Source organism: Mauremys reevesii, linkage group 25 (genome assembly GCF_016161935.1).
Source record: "Mauremys reevesii isolate NIE-2019 linkage group 25, ASM1616193v1, whole genome shotgun sequence".
Lineage (NCBI taxonomy): Eukaryota > Metazoa > Chordata > Testudines > Geoemydidae > Mauremys > Mauremys reevesii.
The window spans coordinates 13,812,944-13,840,601 of record NC_052647.1 but is presented as its reverse complement, the minus strand read 5'-3'; the positions used below and the strand labels follow the sequence as shown (position 1 = coordinate 13,840,601).

At 43.6% G+C, this 27,658-nt stretch overlaps 1 protein-coding gene across 4 annotated transcripts; it reads left to right on the top strand.

Moving 5' to 3' along the window:
• Nucleotides 1–781: 781 nt before the first annotated feature.
• RACGAP1 (Rac GTPase activating protein 1) lies at nucleotides 782–27,658 on the top strand. 4 transcript variants are annotated; one of them, XM_039514886.1, is made up of 19 exons: nucleotides 870–915; nucleotides 2,183–2,258; nucleotides 5,482–5,579; nucleotides 7,052–7,140; nucleotides 9,066–9,268; nucleotides 10,431–10,567; nucleotides 13,286–13,355; nucleotides 15,904–15,957; nucleotides 16,860–16,937; nucleotides 17,278–17,395; nucleotides 18,786–18,916; nucleotides 19,864–20,028; nucleotides 22,153–22,248; nucleotides 22,530–22,728; nucleotides 23,507–23,612; nucleotides 23,828–23,960; nucleotides 24,148–24,283; nucleotides 25,287–25,395; nucleotides 26,460–27,658. In XM_039514886.1, the coding sequence occupies exons 4-19, from the start codon at nucleotides 7,056–7,058 to the stop codon at nucleotides 26,533–26,535; spliced, it is 1,896 nt and encodes a 631-aa protein (XP_039370820.1). In that variant the 5' UTR covers nucleotides 870–915; nucleotides 2,183–2,258; nucleotides 5,482–5,579; nucleotides 7,052–7,055; the 3' UTR covers nucleotides 26,536–27,658. The 4 variants fall into 4 exon arrangements, with proteins under 4 accessions (XP_039370819.1, XP_039370822.1, XP_039370820.1 ...); XM_039514888.1 differs by lacking the exon at nucleotides 5,482–5,579 and having other exon boundaries at nucleotides 861–915; XM_039514887.1 differs by lacking the exon at nucleotides 2,183–2,258 and having other exon boundaries at nucleotides 900–915.

Genomic DNA, 27,658 nt, shown 5'->3' with positions numbered 1-27,658 from the left:
CCACAAAAGCTTATGCCCAAATAAATCTATTAGTCTTAAAGGTGCCACCAGCCTCCTTGTTGTTTTTGTGGATACAGACTAACACGGCTATCCCTCTGATATATGGTAGCTATGGTAATACAAACAAATAATAATAATAGTAAAGTTAAGCATGTGTGTGTTTACAGAATTGGATCCTAAGATTGTAAACTAATTGGTGCAGGGTCTGTCTTTCACCATATGTCTGTACAACAGCTGGCTTGGGATGGAAAATACTGTATCCAGTGAAAAGGGTGTGAATGGAAAGAGGCAGACTATAATTATCCCATGTTGAAATATGGCCAGGTCCTTGGAACTAACAGACTGACGCTTATGAAAAATGCAATGAGAACAAGCGCACATTACCTCAGTTTTATGTCTTATCTGAAGAGCAACAGCTCTAAAAGGCACAGGGTCCCCACACAGCAGGCCAGGTTCTGCCCTTCCTCAGTTACTGCTGTAGAACTCAGATTAGCTTAGGTCTCAAATGAGACTGCAGCATGCTTGGGGTGGGTACTGTGCCTTATGGTTGCATATAGGCTGTAGCCCACTGAGGCCTCTAGGCGTGTCCCAAGTGCTGAGCTCTCCATTGCGACACTCGCCCTCGCTGATGAAAACGCCGCCCTGCAGCTCTCAGCAGAAAGAAACCAGGGGGTGGAGATGGCAGGCCAGGCCCTCGGCAAAGATGGTGCTCAGGTCAGCTTCAGCGCGCCAGTTCTACGTGTGGAAGCGGAACCAATGAGTGGCTGAGAAGGCCCGGATAGCTCTCTGTGATTGGCCAGCTGTTAGGATTCAAATCAGGGGGCGAGGCTGCCGCGCGGAGCCGGGTGGACGCAGACAGTTAGCGCCCGCCGGCTGGGTGAGGGATCGTCGCCCCGAGCGTGTGAGGCGGCCAGGGTGAGTAGCGGGGGAACCGGGGTGACTCTGTCGAGCGGCCGTGGGGCCCTCCCGGGTGACGGTGTGGGAGGTGGGGGCGAGTCCCCGCGCTGAGTGACCCTCAGGCTGGTGGGGAGGGATCGCCCCATCGGCTCCCCCCTGTGCTGTGGTGACGGGCCCTCCCTCCGGCGGCTGCGCGGCGCCGCGCCACACTTACCCTCCGAGACGTGGAGTTGGTGCCCGTTGGCGGGAACGGTCCGAGCTGGCCCGAAGCAGCCCCGCGCGCTCTGATCCTGGCCCCGTCACCGTGGTATCGCGGCCCCGAGGGGATGGGAAGCCCTGGCGGCGGGTGGGCGATGGAGGATGTTGGCGGTGCCTTCGACGCAGCTGGAACATGCCCTAACCTGAATCTTCTTTGTACTGACCCGTCCTCCCCCCATCAGGCAATGATGGATTAACCTCGAGGAGCCTCATGGCCAGTAGCTGGGTCCCGCAATAGCCGCCTCTGCCCTCAGGCAGGGGCCCTATTTGCGGAGAGCCTTTCTGTTGAACGCCCCTTTGCGTGGTGGGCATTGCTGTATTGCTGGTAGGGGAAGATAGTTGTGTTTTGGACGTCCCAGAGTGAACCTGTAACTGTCAACAGGATAAAGAACAGGAGTACTTGTGGCACCTTAAAGACTAACACATTTATTGTAGCATGAGCTTTCGTGAGCTACAGCTCACTTCTTCGGATGCATAGAATGGAACTCACGTAAGCTCATGCTACAATAAATGTGTTAGTCTTTAAGGTGCCACAAGTACTCCTGTTCTTTTTGCGGATACAGACTAACACGGCTGCTACTCTGAAACCTGTCAACAGGATGTTTAGGATGCACTAGAGTAGAAGCATCGTAGTGTTTGGGTGCCTTTCTCTAGAGGCCTAATTGAAATTCTGTTAGATCCTTGTTTATCCTAAATAAACTTGTAGCTCTTTCACTGGGATCCTAATGACTCTTTTAGATACACTCCTCTTACTTAGAGGCATCTTTGCAATTGACATTGTAAATGTATGATAAGGCTTAAGTTAGACCTTTTGGATCTCTACCTTGTGTAGGGAAAGAAAGAGTGATTTATAGTCTGGAAGAGGCACCTCCCTTTTAACTGTGGAACAGAAGAGTTTCCCAGCATGGTCTGTGGTAGTTTGTTTTAAGGACATGGATTACCTTGAAATGAGCCTGGGAGAGATCTAAAATTAATTTTGACTCCTTAGTTAGGACTGCTTGGCTTCCATTTTCTGTCTCATATTTAGATCTGAAAATCCATGGAAGTACTATGAATACCATATTTTAGGAAGATGCCTGGGTGCTTGATGCTTTAAATACACTGTACGTATCAACCCTTCTAAAATGTTGGTTTGCATTTTCCCTTCTCCAGATTCTTCTCTCACCCCATATTGTCTATTGTATTTTTAAATTATTAAAATTCTTCATTCATTCTTCTCTAAGCCTGGATTTTTATACCTTTAGACAATAACTTGGTGAATGTAGACTTTAAGTAGCACTGCTCAGGCAGCTATACTTAATATGTGCTGCCTACATGCTTTTTAGGTGTTGAGGTAAAAGGCATTTAATCAGCTGAAGAACACTGTTGTTCCTCTTGAAGTTAGTACATCTCTACCCCGATATAACACTGTCCTCGGGAGCCAAAAACTCTTACCACGTTATAGGTGAAACCATGTTATATCGAACTTGCTTCGCTCTGCTGGAGCATGCAACCCCGCCCCCCCGGAGCACTGCTTTACCACGTTATATCCGAATTCGTGTTATATCGGGGTAGAGGTGTAATTGTATGGAGGAGGAACAGTTAAATTTTGTAACAGTTAACTTACCCATGCAGTCAATCTTTGTAGCCTACCAAACTTTCTTTCATAGACATCTTACATATGAATAGGAATAGAGTACAATCAAGATTGTATTAGCTGTTTGAGGTAGTCCCATTGATTTCAGTGGGACTGCTCTTGTGAACAAGGAAAGCAGGATTTAGACTGTTAGGGTTCTGTTTATGGTGGAATGGATGTATCTACTTACACTTTAAGAATGCAGCTCCCATAGATGTACTGCGGGACTTACTAGTATACCTTTGTTATCCCATAAGTGTTACTGGTGAGAGAACTGCAGAGTGAAGCACTAAGCACTGATGCTGAGAACAGGAATGTTAAAATATGTCATTGTCCAGTGGTGGACTTGTTATTAGTTCTTCTCTACCGAGAACAATCCTCTACCTGCAAAAATGATAGGCTTGCCAACTAATGAGATGACTGCAAAGTTCCAAGAAGTGCTTGAGACACTGTTGGCTAAATAAGAAGGCTTCAGATGGTTCTGCAAAGCTGGCACTGATTGGCTAGTGATGAGGTAATGATTTTTTACTGCAAGAGTGCTCACTTCTGTGAGTAAACACATTGCCACCTACATCCTATTACATAAACCTTGGAACATGGAGACTTGAATTCTGGGGTTCTGTTAGGGCTGACTAGCAACATGCCTGTCAGGTGAGATATATATAAATGGCATCTCTGTTAAGTGGGGAGCCTGTAGAAGACAAACAGATGATAGGATGGCAAAGAAAATAAGCAAACACAGCCAAGGTCAGTCCGACCACCAGCTAGATGGCAGGATATTGTACGTAGGAACATAGCCAGCCTGGGCTTAGCAGAGGAAAAAGCCATGGACAGGAATGACTAGTGGTGTTGTACTGCTTCCTGTGTCTGTGAAAAGCAACAAAGAGTCATGTGGCACCTTATAGACTAACAGAAGTATTGGAGCATAAGCTTTCGTGGGTGAATACCCACTTTGTCAGATGCAAGAAGGTGTGAGTCAGTTTTTGAAGTTTTTTTGTTGAAGAATTGCCACTTTTAAGTCTGTTGTTGAGTGTCAAGGGTGATTGAAGGGCTCTCCTACTGGTTTTTTAATGTTACAATTCTTAATGTCTGATTTGTGTCCATTTATTTTTTTGCATAGAGACTGTCCGGTTTGGCCAATGTTCATGGCAGAAGGGCATTGCTGGCAATTGATGGCATATATCACGTTGGTAGATGTGCAGGTGAACGAGCCCCTGATGGTGTGGCTGATGTGGTTAGGTCCTATAATGGTGTCTCTTGAATAGATATGCAGACAGAGTTGGCAACGGGGTTTGTTGCAGGGATTGGTTCCTGGGTTGGTGTTTTTGTTGTGTGGTGTGTAGTTGCTGGTGAGTATTTGCTTCCAGTTGGGAGGCTGTCTGTAAGCGAGGACTGGCCTGTCTCCCAAGGTCTGTGAGAGTGAGGGATCGTCCTTGAGGAAAGGTTGTAGATCGTTGATTATGCACTGGAGAGGTTTTAGTTAGGGGCTGTAGGTGATGCTTTCTTTGTTGGGTCTGTCCTGTGGTAGGTGACTTCTCCCTGGACACTCAATAACAGACTTAAAAGTGGCAATTCTTCAACAAAAAAACTTCAAAAACAGAGACTCATCTTCTTGCCTCCTGTTGGAAATGGGCAACGTCCACCTTGATTGCATTGGCTTCGTTAGCACTACAAAAGTATTTCCCCTTTCTTGATATTCACCCCTTCTTGTCAACTGTTGAAAATTGGCCACTTCCACCTTAATTGAATTGGCCTCGTTAGCACTGACCCCCCACTTGGTAAGGCAACTCCCAGTACTGCTTACTGCATTTTTAACTTAATGCATCTGATGAAGTGGGTTTTAGCCCATGAAAGCTTATGCCCAAATGAATTTGTTAGCCTCTAAGGTGCCACAAGGACTCCTCGTTGTTCTTATGGTTAAGAAGTTTTTCCTGAGTTTTAATCTAAATTTACTATGCTGTAGGTTGAACCTATTGCATCTTGTCCTGTCCTCTGTGGCAAGAGAGAACTTTTTTCCATCTTTTTTTTTTTTATGGCAGCCTTTCAAGTATCTGAAGACCGCTATCATGTCTCTCCCAATCTCCTCTTTTCCAAACTAAACATACTCAGTTCCTTCAGCCTTTGCTCATATGGCTTGCATCCTGTCTCTTTGATCATCTTTGTGGGTCGCCTCTGGATCCTTTCCAGTTTCTCTACATCCTTTCTATACATTAAAGACCAAAATTGGACGCAGTACTCAAGCTGAGGCCTAACCAGCGCTGAGTACAGTGGTATTATCACCTCCCGGACTTGCATGCTATGCCTCTGTTAATGCAACCTAAAAATAAATAACAAATAAAGATATACTTATCTCATAGAACTGGAAGGGACCTTGAAGGTCGAGTCCAGTCCCCTGTCTTTACTAGCAGGACCAAGTACTGATTTTGCCCCAGATCCCTAAATGGCCCTCTCAAGGATTGAACTTATAACCCTGGGTTTAGCAGGCCAATGCTCAAACCACTGAGCTATACCTTCTCCTAAAATTGTATTATGCAACGTCATCACATTGCTGACTCATGTTGACGTTTGATCCACCATAACTCCCAGATCCTTCTCAGCAGTGCTGCTGCCATGTCAGTTATCCACCATTCTCTATTTGTGCATTTGTTTTTTCTTCCCTAAGTGTAACATCTTACATTTATCTTTGTTGAATTTCATTTTGTTGTCTATAGCCCAGTTCTCCAATTTATCAAGATCCCTCTGAATTGTAGCTGTATCCTCCAAAATGCTGTTAACCTCTCCAGCTTTGAGACATCTGCAAATTTGATCAGTATGTTCTGTATTCCTATATCCAAATAATTAATAAAGATGTTAAACAACACCAGACGCAGAACAGATCTCTGTGGAACCTCACTGGAGACCTCCCTCCAGTCTGACACAATTCCATCAATTATGTATCCACTTAATGGTAGTTCCACTGAGCCTGCATTTTTCCAGCTTACTTATCAGAATGTCATGTGGGACTGTGTCAAAAGCCTTGCTGAAGTCCAGGTATATGGTTTTGAGAATCAGTCCACTAGAAAGCATTTAGAAACAATTCTGCTATTATATTATTACACTCTTCCCTTACCCTTACTAAGAACATTTTCATGAAAATTAGATCTCTGAGGATTCATCTGCTTCTGATGCTGGCTTGATATCTGAACTTGTAATTCAGATCCAGTCCTCGCAAAGCCTTACTCCTGTAACTAAATATTACTTGCTAATAAGGCTTTGCTGCACTGTACCACTGGTTTGACATCAGTCATGATGAAACTAACAATTAAGTGAGAGAACATATGAACATTTAAAAACTGATGTCCCCCTTTCTTTTAGATGTCCCTACTAATGAAGAGTATAGAGTGAAAGAACAGAAATATAGAATAGCATTCTTGCAGTAGAATTTTTCTTCTATGAGGCATCAGATCTCTAAAGAGTTTGAATTTTCCTTGCTGAATGGGATTAAAGCATGCCTGTTCAGTGCCTTATATGTGAGCTGCTTTTACCCTTCTAATTATGGAGGTGGTGTGTTGTGTAGCTTGGATGCCAGGACATACTACTATGTAATCATCTGCCTGTACTTGGTATTAACATATTAGCCAGAGTTCTCATAAGCATTCCAGCAGAAACTTGCATTAGAGAAGTAATTTCTGCACTGCTGAACTAGCAATTTCTGTATTAATCACTGCTGTGATGTAATTGGTACTGCCATGGCCAGCATTTTAAAAGATCTTTTCAATAAGAATAATAATTTAAAAAAACTAAGCAAAATCCAAATCTGCCCAAAGATCTCCCAAGAATGTTTCTGTTTTATTTTTTATGTATGTAGCTCTGAAACTGTAGGGATAATGGTGTCCTGTGAAGAGTTATATTACTCCTAGGCTGGAATTGGAACAATATCGTATACCCTCAAAATAATAAATTGGCAAGAAATCCCTGATTGTCTTGTTGGGATATGAGACCCTACAGTATATTGCAAGTTACCTGAAGCATTGGAGTGTTTGTGTGGGTGGAAAATGTAGTGCTTCTGTACAAAGCTGTCTTGACCATCTTCAGTTCATAGGGACACCTTTTCTTCCAAGAATAAGATGAGAAACATACAGCTCTATGAAACTGCATTCTTGAGAGACTTTTGTGTTTGGCTGCAAATGTTAAGTCAGAGACTTTTGAGCACAAGTTTGTCTTAGGCTGGCAATGACTTCTGTGTCTGGAGGAGTGGAAAAACCTGGATAGATCACTTTAACTCTCTTGATTTCTTGGCAGGAAGATGGAGACTGCAATGCTGAACTTACGGAATCTGTTTGACCAACTCATGCGCCAGTCAGAATTTCTAAATGAAGGAAATGAATACCGTAAGTCATGTCACAGTTAACTCATGGATGTGGTTCAGTGTAGGAATTGACAACTGCTAGCTCATTTCGACTTCAGCCCTGTGTACTAAAGAGACCACTGATGGCTTTGTAGGTAGTGGTGCTTTTCCAGGTACATAGATTTGGGAGCAAACTTGGTTTATTTGCTCTGACCGGACTCTTGAAGTGACCGGCTGAACTTCTGGGATGAATGCATCATGCTTGTAGCATCCTGATTTTCTTGCACATGGAATTTCAAATTTGGAGTTTGTAAGGTGTAGGGGTGTGTGTGCATGCATGTGTGTGTGAAGCTAATTATTACCAAAGGAGGGGGTGAAAACCTTAGGGGGGTCCAACAGTTAACTTTCTTTGACATGGGCCCAAGGAGAGTCCATACGATCTGGGACTAACCGCTTACATAAATAGCCAGGGGGAAAACACTGAAGGCAAACTTGTGAAATCTGTTCTTGCTGTAACTTTGCAGGGTGGAACACTTATATTCCCCTTAGGGCAGTGTTAAACAGCTAATGGAAATTGGCTTTATACAAATACTGGTTTTGAAGGTGAAATTATCTAGCTGAATGGAGTTGTAGATTAGTATTATAAATGTCTGGAGCTGCATCTACTGGAGCACATTACAGCAGATACAATTGGATCTGCTATTGAAAGTCTTTCTGGTGTACTAAGCTGTGACCATAACACAGTCTGTCTTCATGTTATTTTAATAGCAGTAGTTTTGGCCTGATGTATGACAACTTGCCAGGAAGGTCATCTTTTTCTTTCAGCTGATTTAGAATAACACATGAAACCTGGGGAGTGACTATCTTTTATTGAAGTCTACCGTACATACTAGGGACTGAGTGGCCAGTAAAACATGAATCCATGATTCTGGTCTTGGGAACTGATGTAACTGCTGGGGAGATCAGCTAGACCAGTGGTCACCAACTGATCAATTGCGATCGACTGTTTGATCCTAGAGGATCTCCCAGTTGATCATGATCTCCAGCGGCAGCGCAGTGTGGCTGCGGCTAAGGCAGACTCCCTGCTTACCCTGGCCCCACACTGCTCCTGGAAGCGGGCAATGCAGCCCCAGGGGCAGGGGGGTCTCCCTCCGCATGCTGCTCCTGCCTGCAAGCACCACTCCCGCAGCTCCCATTGTCCGGGAGAGCTGTGGGGGCGGTGCTTGCAGGGAGGGGCAGTGCACTGAGCCACGTGCCCCCTTCCAGGAGCAATGTGGGGCTGGGGTAGGCAGGAAGCCTGCCTTAGTCTCGCTGCGCCTGCCGCTGACCGGGATTCACCGGAGGTAAGTGCTGCCTGGTGGGAGGCTGCACCCCAACCCCCATCCCTGAGCTCCCTCCTCCACCCAAATCCCCTGCCCTGAGCTGTCTTCCAGAGCCAGCACCCCCTGCCCCCTCCTGCATCCCATACCCCCCTCCTGCATCCCAACACTGTGCCCCAGTCCGGAGCCCACTCCTGCACCCAAACTCCCTCCTAGAGCTTGCACCCCTCACCCCCTCCTGCACCCCAACCCCCCAGGCTCAGCCCAGAGCCCACACCCCCTCCTGAACCCCAACGCCCTGCCCCAGCCTGGTGAAAATGAGCGAGGGGGGTGGGGGAAAGTGAGCGAGGTGGGGGTGGGGGAGTGAGCAGGGCGGGGCCTCGGGGAAGGGGCAGGGTAGATCCTGGGTTGCCCTTAAATTCAAAAAGTGATCCTGCGTGTAAAAAGGTTGGAGACCGCTGAGCTAGCTAGCCTCTAGGCTCTTCTGCAGACTTTCTCTTCAGCTGGGTTTGCCAACAGGTCAGCTGATCTGTTATCTTTACTTGAAGGCAATCATTAATGGAAGATTTCTTCCTACATAAAGGAGGAGATGGTGTATTTCTTCTGCTTCCATTTTCACTGTTGTTAAGACTAAGCATCCTCTTCCCAGAGTTTATCCAGTTGGCAAAGAACTTTGAAGAGTTCCGAAAGAAGTGGCAGAAGGCAGATCATGAGCTGGCCAGGTACAAGGATCTTCTGATGAAAACAGAAACTGAGCGTAGTGCACTGGATGTGAAGCTGAAACATGCTCGCAATCAGGTAGATGTGGAGATCAAGCGAAGACAGCGAGCTGAAGCAGACTGTGAGAAGCTGGTGAGTATCATGTTACCTGTGATGTGATTCCTGTATGGAACAGGCTTTGCCTCGATTCCATAGAGATTCATCTAAATGAGTGTTTCCGTGCTATAGAAAAGTCCACTCAGATAAGGATCTGGAAATTTACAAAAGAGACCGCTATGTAAATGTGTTGGCACAAAAATATTAATTCCTGTAGTATATTTAATAGCTATACATGTCTCCCACAGTACCATTACTCTCAAATATAACAAAATGGAAGACTCCACTGATTTTAATTTCACTGGGCAATAGGAAACGGCACATGGGGCACCTTCATCTGATTATAGTATTAGGAATGTTCAGTGTGGTTCTGACTGCTTGAGTTCACTCTCTCTAGCTTCAAAGCTACGAGCAACTCTTGTGGGAGTTTAATGAGCCTGATAGGAACTCTTTTCACTCTCCTGATCTCAGGTAGAGAGGATGTAGACAGCCTACCACCAATGGCATGTGTTAGGCAGGAATGGAGAGACATACTATATTACATGGATTTGCGGAGAGCCACAAAACCATGACTTCTGGCATCACTGCAGCATTGTGAGACATCAACAAATTCCAGGAAATTCTGTTGGGAATCTTGTGACTTTCTGTGAGGCCTTTTGCTGCAGTGGCTCTCTAGCTCTTTAGGGTTTAGTAACTATAGACATTTATAACCATGCAGGTGGGAATTGAAGCATTTGGGCAAGACTAGTATGGAGTTTAATTCATCCTAATGTATTGTTTGGAAGATTCCATATTGGCTTCCTCAGCAGACTGGAATAGTTCAACACTATGTAATCCTTTTGTGCATTTCTCAGCAGTCTAAAAAGGTCTAAGCTACTTGAATTTATGGAAGACAATAACTGGCACCTAATAAGACATCAGTACATTGTTTTCTGTTGCAAGAGAGTATAGCCTTCATTTGAATAGTGGTTTAATTCATAAGAATCTCACTGCTGCTACTTTAAATTGAGTTTGTTACCTGTTGGAAGCTGGGACACCAGTTTCTGCTTTATGGGCTTTTAATATGCTGTTGGAGTAGCAAACTTCCTCAAAGCTTACCTGCACTAGTTGTATTAAATGTCTTATGGTCTGTCTGTCTCCCATAAATCTGAAGTGACGCTTTCTCCCCTAGCTACTATTGATGTTTTCCACTTTACAGGAGCGGCAGATCCAACTGATTCGAGAGCTACTGATGTGTGATGCATCGGGCAGTATTCACCTAAGTGAAGAACAGAAATCTGCCCTGGCCTTCCTTAACAGGCCTCAACTTTCTACTGGGGGTTCTGGGAACAGAAGGTAGGGAAGGTAGCAACCTGATCATTAGGGAAACAACTGATTAGCACAAATACTTAAAGTCTTGGATATCTGGGTCTATAGTAGAGGTTTTTGACTTTTCCTTTGCAATACCTCAAAGCTACCAGCTTTTTTTCCTCCTGTGCAGGGGCGGCTCCAGGCCCCAGCACGCCAAGTGCGTGCTTGGGGTGGCATGCCGCAGGGAGCGCTCTGCCGGTCGCCGGGAGGGCGGCAGGCGGCTCTGGCGGACCTCCCGCAGGTGTGCCTGCGGAGGGTCCGCCGCTCCCGCGGCTTCGTTGGAGCATCCGCAGGCATGCCTGCGGGAGGTCCACCGGAGCAGTGGGACCGGCGACCGGCAGAGCGCCCCTCGTGGCGTGCCACGGTGCTTGGGGCGGCGAAATGCTAGAGCCGCCCCTGCTCCTGTGATCCTGTATTCCAGAGTGTTTCACCTGACCTCTTCCTCAAAACGATCTAATGTATAACATAAATTATTTTAGTTTGAAAAATTTGAAATTTTAACCGCTCTTATTGAAAGCTATAAGAATTGCATATTTCTCACTAAATTTAATTAAAGCAGGTAATAGCATTTGGATTTTTGGGGGGCAATAGATTTTTTTTTTATGAAATCTTTGGTTCTGTAGAAAATTTGTATTTGGTATCCAAAATTTTTTTGTCTTGGGGCTCCATTGTTCTAGGAGACTACTATTGCCACCAGAATTTTGTGTGTGGGTTGAGGAATATAAAAGCATAGTACAATGCAGCTTTGTTGAAACCACTCAGTTTTTTTCCACTCCAGCTATAATCCCACTACTTGTGAAAGATTTTCCTTTTAATATAGCTGTGCTAAACTACTTGTCAATAACTAAGCCTGCACATCAATAATAAACCTAAAGGTGAAACAGCTGTTCAGAAATACTTCTCCCAGCCACTGACCTGGCTCCAGAGAGCTACTGTATTTATCATTGTTTGTTTACTAAGGATTATGTGAGCTGAATACAGACTTGGGGGATGGTGGGAGGAGGGAACTTGGGATTCACTGTGGATAACTAAATGAAAGCTGATACACACTGAACAGAGGTTGTCAAAAATAAACAAAATGTTAGGGAATATAAGGAATGGGACAGAAAATATTTCAGTGCCATTATATAAATCAGTGACATGATCTCATCTGGATTACTGTATTCAGTCTCAAAGATATGACAGAAATAAGGGGGTTCAGAGAGGCACTAAAATGATTTTTGTAATGGAAGACTTCTCTTTGAGAGGATATCAAAAACTTCTAACTACTTAGAGAAGGGATGGATAGATACAAACTAATGCTATAAAAATGTAAATTGGGTATTCCTATTTATCCTTTCTCACAATGCAATTGGCATTCCATGAAACTGAAAGCAAGTTTTAAAACTGACCATGGGAAATTTCTTAACACATGACAAATTAACCTATGGGATTCATTGCCACAAGATATCACCAAGGCCAAAGAAAAATTACTCTATATAGGGAATAACCACAGTTACAGTAGTATATTGTATTCGAGAATGGATGTAAACCTTCATGCTTCAGGACATAAACCAACCATGAACTGATGAGGGTTAGGAAGATTCTTCCTTTCTGGGACAGGATATTCCATAACTGTCCACTGCGGGGTTTCTTTCTTTCTTCCTCTGAATGAGCTGACACTAACCACCATCAGAGTAGATGCTAAACTAGACAGACCACTGATCTCATCTGACACGGTTGTTCCTAATTTCTTGTTTTACAATCATAGAAATGTGGGGCTGGAAAGGACCTTGAGGTCATCTCATCCAGGCCTCATGCTGAGGCTGGACGAAGCACACCTAAATTATCCCTGACCAGTATTTGTCTAACTTGTTCTTAAAACCTCCAATGATGGTGATTCAAAACCCTCCCTTGAAAGCCTCTTCCAGAACTTAACTATCTTTATCATTAGAAAATTTCTCCTAATATCTCCTAATAACCTAGATCTCCCTTACTGCAGATTAAGCCCATTAGTACTTGTCCGACCTTCATTGGACATGAAGAACAATTGATCACCATCCTCTTTATAACATCCCTTAACATATTTGAAGACTATTATTGGTTCCACCCTCAGTCGTCTTTTTCCACAAGTAAACATACCCAGTTTTTTAATCTTTCCCCATATGTCAGGTTTTCTAAACTTTTATCATTTTTGTTTCTGTTTTCTGGACTCTCTCGTCTTAACTGTGTTGGTAGTTAAATAGTCTTGGCTAGGTTTTGAATTTAATACCACAAAACTGCAAATTACATGGGGGTAGGAAAGTAGAAGAAAGTCACTCTCTGTGCTTGTCTGATGGGCTGCAGTCAAAAAGAACTTGTATATTGATTTATGAAGGAACTTAGCTTTGCAATCAGAAGAGATAGAAGCTTTATGTGGAAGGGAGGAGGAAGAGAGAAGGCTTGTGGTTTGGGAATACAACAAAATACTGACATGCTAAATCTGGGTTATTCCTACTCCATGGATTTTGGTTTCCCCTAGTAAATCGCAAATGACAGTCCAGCAGTTTGTGAATCTGCACTCTTATTTATACTGCATTAATGCTACATTCATAGCATCAAGGTCTTGCCTTGTTCCAAACTGGAATACATAGCTATTGCCTGGTCAGTAAACTTGCCCTGGAATCATGAAGTCAACTGGAAATGAAACCCACAGACTAATAGGTTTTTTACTTTACTTCTTAGACTTTCAACAATAGATGAATCTGGCTCAATTCTATCAGACATCAGCTTTGACAAGACTGACGAGTCATTGGTAATGTAACTCCAATCTTTGAGAATTATCTATTTTCACTCCCCATATTGCTGTTTCAGCAGCGCAGTATCTTGCAAAATCAACCATAAAAAACACTGCACGGCTAAGCAAAATTAAATATGTCCTTGTATGTTGATTCTCCTGACAGAGCTATGATGAGTGTTGTAATTTTGCATCAGTGTGGGGGTGCATGGGTTTATAGTCTCTAGTTACCATTCTGTCTACAGCAGGGGTAGGCAACCTATGGCACGGCGCCGAAGGCGGCACGCAAGCTGATTTTTCAGTGGCACACTCACTGCCTGGGTCCTGGCCACCAGTCTGGGGAGTTCTGCATTTTAATTTAATTTTAAATGAAGCTTCTTAAACATTTTAAAAGCCTTATTTACTTTACATACAACAATAGTTTAGTTCTATATTATAGACTTATAGAAAGAACCTTCTAAAAACGTTAAAATGTATTACTGGCACGTGAAACCTTAAATTAAAGTGAATAAATGAAGACTCGGCACACCACTTCTGAAAGGTTGCCGACCCCTGGTCTACAGGAACCCAGTACTGTGGTGTTATAAGTAGGGATTCATGTCTGGTGTGGAATGGCAAAAAAAACCTAACTGTCTTCAAGACTGAGCTTGTTAAGTTTATGGAGGGAATGGTATGATGAGATGGCCTACACTGGTATGTAGTGATCTGCAGCTGCTAGCAGCATATATCTCCAATGGCTGGTAATGGGACACTAGATAGGGAGGCCTCTGAATTACCACAGAGAATTCTTTCCCAGGTGTCCAGCTGGTGTGTCTTGCCTACCTGCTCAGGGTCTAACTCAGGGGTCTCCAAACTTTGAGACGAGGGCATATTAGATATTTGAAGGGGCTTCGTGGGCTGAAGCGACTGTGAAAGAAATTAAATATATGCAAAATCGTTAAACAACACTACTGTGTCAGTGTTGCATTAATTCTAAATCAGGTATAGAAGTTAATCGATGCAGGTACTGTGAAATCACACAAAATATTTGTCAATACATTAAAAATCATTTCACATTTTTTTTATTTTATTTCTAAAAACTCACATTTGTATCATACAAATACTGTTTGGTTCTATTAGTGCTGTAGTTAAAATTTAACCATTATGAAAGTGTTAATTTCCATCTTCTTTACTCCATTTATTGGAGATTAAGCATCTGGCTTGTATTTTTACTCTAAGGCAGGGGTCTGTGCCAGCTTGGCTGCAGCAGCAACTCTCCCCTAAGTTGGCTCCCCTTTTGGTGGGGGGACACTGGCTCCCGGGGACACTCACCCCTCTGCACAGCTCAGCTGAGCTACATGCCCCCCACCCCTCTGCACGCGAGCTACTGCCGGCAGCCCCTCCCCCTGCCTGCTAGGTGTGCCTACTCAGCTGCAGCCTGCCTGTTTGCTTCTCCCTGTACCTGCTCGACTGCAGCAACGATTCTCCCCTAAGTTGGCTCCCCTTTTGGGGGGACACTGGCTCCCGGGGGCACTCACCCCTCTACACAGCTCAGCTGTGCTGCCACCCTGTGTGAGCTGCTGCCGGCAACCCCTTCCCCTGCCTGCTCTGCATGCCTGTTGGCTTCTCCCCTGTTGGTTGGAGGGCTGGACAAATGGAAGCCCCGGGCCAGATCCGGCCTGCGGACCATAGTTTGGAGACCCCTGCTCTAACTGATCGCCATATTTGGGGTTGGGAAGGAATTTTCACTTGGGTCAGATTGGCAGTGACCCTAGAGGGGGTTCGCCTTCCTCTAGCATGGGGCACTGATTGCTTGCAGGTTTAAACTAGTGTAAATGGTGGATTCTCTGTAATTTGAAGCAGCAAAGAGTCCTGTGGCACCTTATAGACTAACAGACGTATTGGAGCATGAGCTTTTGTAGGTGAATACCCACTTCGTCGGATACCCATGAAAGCTCATGCTCCAATACGTCTGTTAGTCTATAAGGTGCCACAGGACTCTTTGCTGCTTTTACAGATTCAGACTAACACGGCTACCCCTCTGATACTTGTAACTTGAAGGCTTTATAACATGATTTGGGGACTTCAATAACTCAGCCTGAGGTTAGGAGTCTATTACAGGAATGGGTGGGTGAGGTTCAGTGGCCTGCAATATGCAGGAGATCAGACTAGATGATCATGATGGTCCCGTCTGACCTTAGTCTATGAGTCGGAGTCTTAGTAGTTCCAGCATGAAATTTAAAGGGAGTAGTGAGTGTAAGAAATGACTAATGAGGGGTGGAGGTGGTGGTAGAGGCCAGTGAGAATTCTGAACCTCTGTTTTTATCCCTGCTATCAGAATCTTAATGAGCACAGAGGTGAGGGAACTGCAGGAAAGCTGACTTCCCTTGTTATAACCCTCCAGAAATCACGAATGGAGCCAGAGGAAACACTAGATTCATAACTGGATGATGTTAAGATGAACATATATTATATTTGTCCTAAGCTCGCTGGTCTACCGTTCTTTAAAATGGATTTAATGAAAGACATGGCTAGAGTCTGGAAAGTATCTGCAGTATGCTAACACAATACTTCGTCCTACCTATAGGATTGGGATTCCTCTTTGGTGAAGGCTGTCAGACTGAAGAAAAGAGAGAAACGGGTATGTTACATTGTTTTCCGTTAAGTGGTTGGAGCAGTCAGGAGTAACAATAGGCAGCACTGTGGCTACATGTGGTAGTTCAGCTATTATAATAGACTCTTTGATCTGGTGGTGACTGTCCAAGCTCAGTCAGATCAGACCACCCAGAAATGCACTCTAACCTGCACCATGGGCAAGAGATGGAAGGCGACTTCTGACTTAGTTTATAGAACTGGACTACCTAGATGAATAAATCCTTAATTCTTTGCATCCAAAAATTCAGCACTGTTGTGTGGATTCTGATGAAAACTTTGGAAGTAACTTTCACTTGTCAGCTGTAGATGATGAAGTGAATTCCCACATCCCATGCTACACTCACCTGCAGCTTACAAGCAGAAAGTTACTTGGAGTGAAGCTTCTTTGTGGACTTGCTGTATCTTTCTAGTAACATGAAACTAGTAATAGGGGGAAATTAAAGATAGGTGTTCCCATCATAAAAGTAGGCTCAGGATTTGTCCTACTACCCTGCAGTCAGCATGTGGGGTGGGTAGGGAAGAGGGACCAAACCATCAGAAGAGATGGCTGTCTTATTGGGGGAGAATTTGGTATTTGCTTCCTGTTTTCCATTAGCACTCCCATTCCTCATGTTGAAGAGGGAAAATTACTTCCCCTGAAGGTCTTGGTGGTAGAGCACTCAGTTGGCCAGTCAAACTTCTTGGGAAGATTGTGTGCGGAACCATTTCTACTGGTCAGTTAGGCTGCCTTATTGCACAAGTCTTCATGTCCTTGCTAAATAGAAATCATTATGGACTTCAATATCTGCAAACGCTGCAGTGGAATTTACCCCAACCCTTCAGGAAATGTGGTGTGATGCTCTAGGCTTGACGCCCCCAATCTTATTTAACACACATTTTTCTTTTCAGCGTTCTTCCAGACAATTCATAGAAGGCCCCCCAGGTCCTTTAAAAAAAACCCGATCAATTGGTTCCACAGTGGACCAGGTATGTAAACCTAGCTGAGTTTGTGTGCATCTTAAAATCTCTTGTCAGAGGTGGCTGTATTTGTGTAGCCCCCAAATGCAGTAGGATACTCTGTGAAACTAGAGCTAATATAACAGTTTCACAGGACAGCAACTTATGGAGTCACAGCTAATGCCAGTCACACATTTTGGAAATTATCTTCCTTTTCTATCCCTCTGGTGTCTGACACAAAATTAAATCAGACATCTGATTAAGTTGTACACATTAATGCAATATATGTGATCTGCTGGGGCCAATAAAAGCTAAATATCCCTTGCCACATTATATTGCCATCACTAATCATACAGCTCTTTCATTTCAGGGAAACGAGTCTATAGTTGCAAAAACCACACTTATGGTCCCTAATGATGGTGGCCCAATTGAAGCTATCTCCACTATTCAGACTATACCGTATCATCTCAGAAGCCGGAGGAAGACAGGTAGGTATATGTATGTCTGCAGGCTGTCCCTTATCCTGGTGTTAATGCACAATGCTGTCACTTGTCACTATTTTTCATGAATCTTTATTTGCCTGTGTCTGCAGACACTGATACAAATGGGAGTGATTATGTTGAAAAGTTATTTTGAAAAAGGGTAGTCTGAGGGATCTTAATGGCTATTAGTAAAGTTAACAGCAAAGACCAGAACTTGTTTGCTGGACCACGCTCCACAATGACCAACTTCACAATAAACAAACTAGGCACACAAAGTTTTTCTCTGCCATCTCTTTATTTGTTAAGTATAACTGGGCTAGTAAGTGTTAATATATAGGAGAGGAGGATGGAAACAAAATTCCAAGAAAATCTTTGTTCCCTCCACCTGCTGCCTCCCATTTCTCCTATAATTAGCATTAAACATGTATCTTGAAAGCTAGTAATCAAATAATAGTCTCTCTCAGGTAGCCTAATCCTGGCTTTTGGGGAAACTCTACATTTAGCTTGTTCTTTAAAAAGAATAAACCTTTCTTTGAAAGTTGAATTACAGAATGATCTTTAAATGGGATCGAGGCAAAAGAAAAAGCTGAACATGGGGGCATTTTCCTTTCAGACCCTCTGAAACAAACCATAGTTATTTCTATCCCAGAGAAAAATCAAAATGAAGGACAAAAGCCAAACTTCTTGCTTTTAGCCTTCTCTTCCTGGCCATCTCCAAATAAATGACTCTAACCACTAAAAAGTCTCTTTCATAAATCTTCTGTATGGAGGTATTCTGATAAATCTAACACGGAGTATGTGTGTGTGGGGGGGAGGGGTTTCTAGCATTGCTGTTATATATTCATAAGCAAAGTAATTGCTCAAAGAAGTTTGGTATACTAGAGTGATTAGAAGTACACAATGTGTATCCAATATAAGATCTATGTGCCTGTATTAATGCTTATGTGGTAGCACTTATTCTCTCAGTTAACCCAAGATGTGCTGCTCCTGGGCAATAATAACTGAAGCATGTTGCCCTAATTCTCTGATTTTAATTGCTTTCAAAAGTAACATGGCTTTGCTTTCAGTTTTAACACACTAATGCACCATACTTCTTGCTTGGCTTTGGAAAGCATGTCTGCCAGAGTGATTGCCTGTGAGGTAGATAGGAACACAAAACTGTATAATTAACCATTAATTGCCAGTTGTATCTTGTAATAGCCTCTGCTGGTTGCACTACCTTTGGCATAACACAGATGCCAGGTGCAACTGGCAGTACTTGTTAGGCCATGGATATCCCTCAGTCATTCACAATAATTTCCTGCCAGTTCCAAGACACTTGACTCAATCATTATATAGTCTTTATACTGAAAACAGAAGGCTGGAAAATTATTCTACAGATCTCTCTCTCTTTCAGCCAGTTTACAACCCTGGAATAGTGACTCAAGCTTGGGCAGTAGGCAGCTGGAATCCAGATCTGAAACTGATGGATCTAACACTCCTCAGAGCAATGGGGGGATGAGGCTGCACGAATTTGTATCAAAGACGGTATGTGTACTGGCAGTCTTGAAAGAGATTCACTGGACATACTGCTGTACATCCCTCTGAGTGCAGGCTGGTGCCCAGTGTCAGTTATCCAGTCTGATGGCAGTTTCAGCTCTGGACTCTGACCCTGAGTCCTCATGCAGGCAGAGCCGTCCCTTGGGTACGGCGATTCGGGGTGAGGAGGTGAGGCGAGAGATGGGCAAGTGGGGTGGAGAGATGAGTGGCGGGCGGGGGGCATAGAGGAGCCCCCTACCAGAACCGACCTCTCCCCCCAGCACCACCTCCTCCCTCTCACCGCCTGCCCTGGATCAGATGTTTAGTGGTGTCAGGAGGCGCTGGGAGGGAGAGGGGAGGAGCAAGGGCACAGCATGCTGGGGGGTGGTGGAACTGGGTGGGAAAGGGGTGGGGGTGGGAAGAAGCAGGGTGGGGGTGTGAGACCTTGGGGGAAGGGGTGGAGTGGGGATGGGGCCTGGACAGAGCCAGGGGGAGGAAAGGGGGGCAAGAAGCATCTCCTGGCAGATAGGCACCAAGTTTCTAATGTCCCAGGCCCTGCACCACCGCTAGGGACTGCCTTGTATGCAGGCATATATCTTTGTTAGCTCCTGCTGTGAAACATCTTGCACTGCTATGCTGAAGTTTAACAGCTGACAATTCAGCCCTTGAGATCCAGAGGTTAGACTTCCCATGCATGTCCCAATGACTGTAAGAGATGTCATGATGGCTGTAACTAAGATGATAAAATAAATGATCAGGGTTTGCTAGAAGCAGAGTCACCAACCATTGATAAGAGCTTATTTAACTCCCAACTCTATTATTCTGTCACAATGGTATCTGTGCTTTGCCATCAATATAGAACAAGAAACTCATTCAATATACCTGTGCAGCTAAACTGTATCTATTGTTTTGTTGCATTATTACCACTTCCTCACACACAGGCTCTTTATTTCCAGGTTATCAAACCAGAGTCATGCGTTCCATGTGGAAAGCGGATAAAGTTTGGGAAACTGTCCCTAAAGTGCAGGGACTGCCGTGTAGTGACTCACCCAGAATGTCGAGACCGCTGTCCCCTTCCTTGCATCCCAACATTAACAGGCACTCCTGTCAGAATTGGAGAGGTATGGCTTTATGTGAGATGAGCTTTAAATCCTGTAGCTGCCACAACAAATGGGCTAATGCCTATTTGAGAGAACTAGACCTTGCTTAAGGACTCCAGGAATCTTATATACTGGTTAACTTGTTGCTGCATTATGTGGATTGTCTGCTTTATTACAGATCTAATAGATATACATAAATGAGACTGTTAAATAAAGCCAAGAATAGTAGGAATGTGATTTTTTTTGGAGGGTGGAGAATTGTATGTGATGGCTCTGAAAGTATGTGGTGGAGGCATTTTGTTCTGATTTTACAAGCAGTCACAGAAACTATTTCTGGCTCTGCATGTATCAGTGTTTCCAGTGCAGCCTCGTCTGTCAATTGAAGTTATTGGCAAAGTTATTTTGCTTAAATTGGAACCTTAAGATGCTTTCAGGTTGGTGAATGATGGCACAGCTAAGCTTGTCCTTAGGAGTCTCCTGCTTGTTTTAGGCTAGATCCCTCTTTTTTGACCACTTACAATAGTACTCCTTCCCATTGTCTAGACATTTCTAGTGAACTTAAGATTTTGATATATAGGTGCCAGAGTTATCCGCTTTATTAAATGGTAATATTACTTGCCCTCCTTTCCCTTCATATCTGCTGCATGGTCCATTTTCCACTGGCCTGTGAAGCAGGAGTCTTTTGCCTGAGCCTCTCGTGTATGATAACTCCACAGGTGCAACACGTCTTAAGTTAAACTCAGTTCTTGGCTCTCCATTGCCTATAGAGTAAGACTGTTGTATGAAGGACTTCTGGATAGGTATTGTTTTAGCTCTCTACAGGAGCACATAGTGTTTGTCCTCTCTTTGTGCCCATGGGGACTGGTAAATTCTCAGAATGGAGAGGGGTAACTAGTGGTGTTCCCCAAGGGTCAGTCCTAGGACCAATCCTATTCAATTTATTCATAAATGATCTGGAGAAAGGGGTAAACAGTGAGGTGGCAAAGTTTGCAGATGATACTAAACTACTCAAGATAGTTAAGACCAAAGCAGATTGTGAAGAACTTCAAAAAGATCTCACAAAACTAAGTGATTGGGCAACAAAATGGCAAATGAAATTTAATGTGGATAAATGTAAAGTAATGCACATTGGAAAAAATAACCCCAACTATACATACAACATGATGGGGGCTAATTTAGCTACAACGAGTCAGGAAAAAGATCTTGGAGTTATCGTGGATAGTTCTCTGAAGATGTCCACGCAGTGTGCAGAGGCGGTCAAAAAAGCAAACAGGATGTTAGGAATCATTAAAAGGGGATAGAGAATAAGACTGAGAATATATTATTGCCCTTATATAAATCCATGGTACGCCCACATCTCGAATACTGTGTACAGATGTGGTCTCCTCACCTCAAAAAGATATTCTAGCACTAGAAAAGGTTCAGAAAAGAGCAACTAAAATGATTAGGGGTTTAGAGAGGGTCCCATATGAGGAAAGATTAAAGAGGCTAGGACTCTTCAGTTTGGAAAAGAGAAGACTAAGGGGGGACATGATAGAGGTATATAAAATCATGAGTGATGTTGAGAAAGTGGATAAGGAAAAGTTATTTACTTATTCCCATAATACAAGAACTAGGGGTCACCAAATGAAATTAATAGGCAGCAGGTTTAAAACAAATAAAAGGAAGTTCTTCTTCACGCAGCGCACAGTCAACTTGTGGAACTCCTTACCTGAGGAGGTTGTGAAGGCTAGGACTATAACAATGTTTAAAAGGGGACTGGATAAATTCATGGTGGCTAAGTCCATAAATGGCTATTAGCCAGGATGGATAAGAATGGTGTCCCTAGCCTCTGTTCGTCAGAGGATGGAGATGGATGGCAGGAGAGAGATCACTTGATCATTGCCTGTTAGATTCACTCCCTCAGGGGCACCTGGCATTGGCCACTGTCGGTAGACAGATACTGGGCTAGATGGACCTTTGGTCTGACCCGGTACGGCCTTTCTTATGTTCTTATGTTCTTATGGCACCTACCTCTGTGGGTCTGGGGAATGAGAATCTAGTGACTGCTCCTAAGCCTAGATCTGTTGGGATCTCCTGAGCACTTCCAGTGTCCTGAAACTTGTAAATGTCAATGTTGCAAAATCAGTCTCTTCCTTCTTATAGGGGACACTGGTGGACTTTGTGCCCATGACTCCGCCAATGATTCCTTCCATTGTAGTGCATTGTGTGAATGAAATTGAGCAGCGAGGGCTACATGAGGTAAGAATTACCTGAAATCAGTGGGGGTACTAGTGAAACAAATTTGGCTGTGATATTAGAGCCACAGTTGGTTAATCGGAGGATCTCTTGTTTATGATGCTGTAGATGTACACAGTGCTGTTCAACACATGAGTCACGATGAGCAAGTTACAGTCCCTACTCAAGAGATCTCACAGTTCACAATGGGAGCAGGAGACTGTTTTTACTGAAGAATCTAGACTTTGCCTTCTCAAGATGTTTGGGCAGGTGAAGTCCTGACTTTCAGCATTGCTCTCTAACAGACAGGCCTATACCGAATTTCTGGCTGTGACCGGACAGTAAAAGAGCTGAAGGAGAAGTTCCTTCGAGGGAAGACTGTGCCCCTGCTCAGCAAAGTGGATGATATCCATGCCATCTGTGGCCTTCTTAAAGACTTCCTGCGCAGCCTAAAGGAACCCATTCTCACATTCCGGCTAAACAAGACTTTTATGGAGGCAGCAGGTGAGGCGAGCCAAATGCCACTGGCAGCTGTAGTGCCTGAGGGTCCATTCTCGGACAGATCCATCTGAATTGGCAATCCTTCTTGGGTGTGAATGTATTGGCAGTACTGGGTATACTGTAGAGAGATCTTCCTTCCTACCATAGATCTGCCTCTACAACATTGCCTGGTGTTAGCTTTGTTATAGTGAAGTATATCATCCAGGTCTTTGAAGAACTTTCTCTGATAAGTAATCTGCCTTCCACCTGCAGCTGTCTCATTCTGTGGATATTATCATGTAGGCTGCTAACATTAGGAGGATACTCACTCTCTAGATCCCATATTTTTAGATTAATCCTTAAATAATCCCAGTTTTTGATTTTTGGAATTAATCAATAGTCCTGGTAGTCAGTATCCTGTTCAGGAATGATGCACAAGTTTAGTGCAGTCTTGAAGCTATTCTAACATTTGTACAGAAAATCTTTGAAATCAGTGTCCAACAGAGAGCTCACAATACTTACAGTGCTGTTCACCAGAAGATTTCAAAGCATTTTACACACATTAAGCCTCGTAACACAAAACCTCTCAGATACTGGTATTAGCCCCATTTTAGATGAGGAAACCAGAGCACAGGTGTTTAAATGACCTTGCCCAAGGTTAGATAGTATCAGTGTTAGAATTAGAACTCAGGAGCGTGGGACCCAGAATCTTAACACCCTCCAGAACTGTGATGGAACATACTGCTGTCTAAGGAAAATGATCCCACAGGCCTCTCTAATCGCTTTCTTTTTTTATTTAAAGAAATTCTGGATGAAGACAACAGTGTGGCTGCCATGTACCAGGCTGTTGGTGAACTCCCTCAGGCTAACAGAGATACACTCGCTTTCCTCATGATTCACCTTCAGAGGTGGGTTCAGCCAGGTTAGGAGTTCTGGAAATGGGGGGGAAAAGATGATGCTGTAGTTCTGTTTCTACAGACTCACACTGGTGGTTGAGTGACAGGGGAGTCGTTACCTGGGACTATTTGCAAATTCAGATATAATTGACATCAGCTCACATTATCAGGGTTTTCTATCTGTGAACAAAATTTACTCAATTCCTTTTTCTTTCTTTCTTGTCTAGAGTGGCTCAGAGCCCAGACACTAAAATGGACATCACTAACCTTTCCAAAGTCTTTGGACCCACAATAGTTGCCCATGCTGTGCCAGATCCTGACCCCATGACACTCTTGCAGGACACTAAACGACAACCCAAGGTAGGTGATTAGTAATGACACCTGGTAGAATGTCGATGTGAGACACGTGAAGTGTCCTGTTAAAGAATCAGATTATACTGGCACCTGGGGCTGTTGTCCTCTGGCCCATCTGATACTACTTTTAGGCTGAATGAGTTGTAAGTTTCTGGTACGGTGGGGAATTGTGTGCTAAAGTGTGTTTCTGTAGGTGGTAGAGCGGCTGCTGTCACTGCCAGTGGAATACTGGAGCCAGTTCATGATGGTGGAGCAAGAAAACATTGACCCAGCGCATATAATTGAAAACTCCAATGCCTATTCCACTCCCCGAACACCAGATGTTAAAGGTAGCCCTGGAATGTTGCTCTATCAGATCTTCAACTATGGCCAAACATCCATTAAAACAATGACCTCAGATCAAAGCCTTTTGTTAGATTGTGTTGGAACAGGCTTGCCAAACTGTGTAACTCCTCCTCTTCCACCCTCCAGTTACCATACCGCCTTTGACACTGATGGTCATGGCTCTTTATCCCTGATATGGCATTTCAAGAGCTGTAGCCATGTTGGTTCCAGGATAATAGAAAAACAAGTGGGGTAAGGTAATATCTTGTGTTCGACCAACTGGTGAAAGAGACGAGCTTTCGAACTACACAGTGTAGCTTGAAAGCTTGTCTCTTTCACTCACAAAGTTGGTCCAACAAAAGACATGCTCACCCATCTTGTCTCTCTAATGGCATTTCAAAACAGGCATTCTTTCGTCTGTTTTACCCACCTCCCAGCCTCAGGAGGAGTATTGCTTTTTCACACTGAGGACAACATTTTGCTCTTAGTCCCCAGCCTAAGCCTAACTGTTACCATTCACCTTGATAACCAAGCATCTGTAACACCTGCTGCCTTTAGTGCTGTAAGTCTGAACGTCAAGTTACAAAGAAGCTTTTAAAGAGTTAAATATCTAGCTGCGGCGTCATCAATTGGTGCAATATTACAAGAGCATTTTGGGGGGAATGGGGAGGAGAAGTAGCTTATGACAGGAAAGACAAGCTTCTCTCAAACTTCAGCAAACCTTGTGGAAGACTAACACATTTTTACATACAAAGTGTACTAAGCAGTGACTCCTGCTTCACTTAGCTTTGCTGTTGTGCCTCTATTTTTATAGAACATATCGGGCCAGTTTTTCTGCTGTTTTCACTTGTGTAAATCTGGAGTCCCACCATTGACTTCAGCAGAGTTGCCCTGATTTACCATATGGCAACGAGGCAAAATATAATCCCATTACCTTAGTTTAAGAAGAAACATTGTATGTCAGTTATGTGCCTGTTCTAATATGACTCTTGTTTCCTCTGTCGGAAGTGAGCATGCTGGGTCCTCTCACTACTCCAGAACAGCAACTGACAAAGACTCCTTCATCTAGCTCCCTGTCCCAGAAGGTCCGATCTACGCTCAGCAAGACTACCCCGAAGTAAGTGGCACTGCATACTTTAGGATAGTAAAAATCAAATGCTAAGGCCATGTCTATGCTAGAGAACTTACAGCCGCACAGCTATATCGATGCAGCAGTGCTGCTGTAAGATCGATTGTGTAGCCGCTCTATGCCGATGGGAGAGAGCTCTCCTGTCAGCATAATAAAACCACCTCCTCAAGCGATGGTAGCTATGTCACCAGGAGAAGCTGTTCACACCAGAACATCTGTCGGTGTAACATATGTTGTTCAGGGAGGTGCTTTTTTTCACATCCCTGAGTGACATAAGTTATACCAGCAAAAGTGGTAGTGTAGACATGGCCTTAATCTGAGCTACTGTCTCAGTCCAAATAATATGCATTATATTTGACTGTTTATATATCCCAATAAACTAAAGGTTGCAATAGGGCTTTGTGGACAGTATGAGTTTGGGAAGCAAGAAACTTTGGCCTTTGGGGGATAATACCTCCTCATGGTTACGGAGCATTCACTGAGTATTGCACAGTGCTTGGTGTTTATGCAGTTTTTTTAATAAGAGACTAATCAACTGCTTACTGGGGTGGAGAGGGGCACTACTCCATGGGAGGGGTGGAATATATGGCGGAGAACTAAAGGGGTTGAGAAAGTTGCAGGGCCTTGGATCTGCCCTTCCTCAATGCAAATTTCATAACTGTAGGGGGCTCCATGAAAGCCACCTGCCTTTCATCCCTGCTCCTTTATGGCTCTTAATGTAGCTGGCCAGAGGGGCAGCTTATGTGTACAAGTCCAAGCTTCTCTCCCTAGCTTCCATGGCACTCAGTTATACAGAATGCCTGTACTTCAGACTCTAGGAACCAACAAAAAGCAGTCCCATCATAAGTAGTATGTGACCTCGTGAGCAGGGAGGGGGGACCACAAACAAATCAAAATTAAAAAGGAGTGTTAAAAGAGCACAGGATGGTGAATAAAGATAATGGCACTGTACATGTAGAGGTGCTAATTCACCAGTCCATCACAAGGAGGCGCTCTAATGGCAGGGCTAGGAATTATTGCTTTACAATAGATCCTTATCTCTGTTTAATTAGATTTGGGAGCAAAAGCAAGTCTGCAACCAACCTTGGACGCCAGGGATACTTCTTTGCTTCTCCTATGCTGAAGTAAAATGGACCTGGAGATTCAGCCCTTTTATAACGTATGCATGACTACAATAAAGGACTAACTGCCCTTCACTACTCTCAGCAGCCTGTGTACTAGGGTATAATCTTATTACTTTTGTTTTTAGCTTAATTGAGACTTTTTAATCAAGAGTTTTATTGTGCAATGTATTTTATTAAATATTTAGTGCCATATTGCATCTAGCATTAGTGAGTAAAGTCACTGGCAAGATCTAGTCAGTATGTTAGGGCAAATTGCCAGAAAAATATTTTAATTTGAAAATATATATCTTTCAAAGGGAAGCTGGCCTCCATCTGTTTAAGAGCACCTTATTGGAGTTCCATTTAAACACTTTTTGAAAACTATAAGGCACCATTTTGCACCAGCAGTAATCCTATCTTGTTCCAAGAGAACTACCATAATCCTTGGGGAATGAGTGCTGATCCCGTGTATTGGGAAGCAGTGAATGCTGAGAAACACTTGTTCTTCCTTTTGCAAGTCTATTTTTAGTGAAGCCAGTGACTTTAAAAAGTGAGAACTCTTAAAACTTGGTCATGTGAAAAATTACAAAAATCAGTGTTCCATAATGTGCCTAAATCCGACATAAGTCTTGAGACTTATTTGTATACTGTAAAGTGGCTCAGCCTGTAAATATGTTACTGAAGTTTGCATCTATCTTCGGTACAGGCCAATAATTTTGGCCTCTGCTTCTACAAAAGCTTGTTTGGTTTGTTCTTAATGAGTTGCCACTTGGTATGTGACTTATACAGCAGAACTACATTAAAAATATCTGCTGTCTGTAAAGAACAGTTTTATAGATCAGACTGTCGGCAGATACTAGTACAAAGAATTATTAGATTGATACTGTGGGTGCTTTAAAAAATAGTACTACCTTTCTTGATTTTGGGATGGATGTGTTTATTAATGACAATTTTCCAAATTCCAGGATATGAGAGGATGCTAATTTACCTAGCCCAGTGTTCCACCGGAAGGCTTGTTAAACATGTACCAATACTTGTAAACATGACTTCTCTGTATTAAGTTCCTGGAAACTGTACTGACTTCTGCCTGTAAGAATCATGTACAGTTGGTATATCTGAAAAAAGTAAAATCACACTTTTCTAATGAG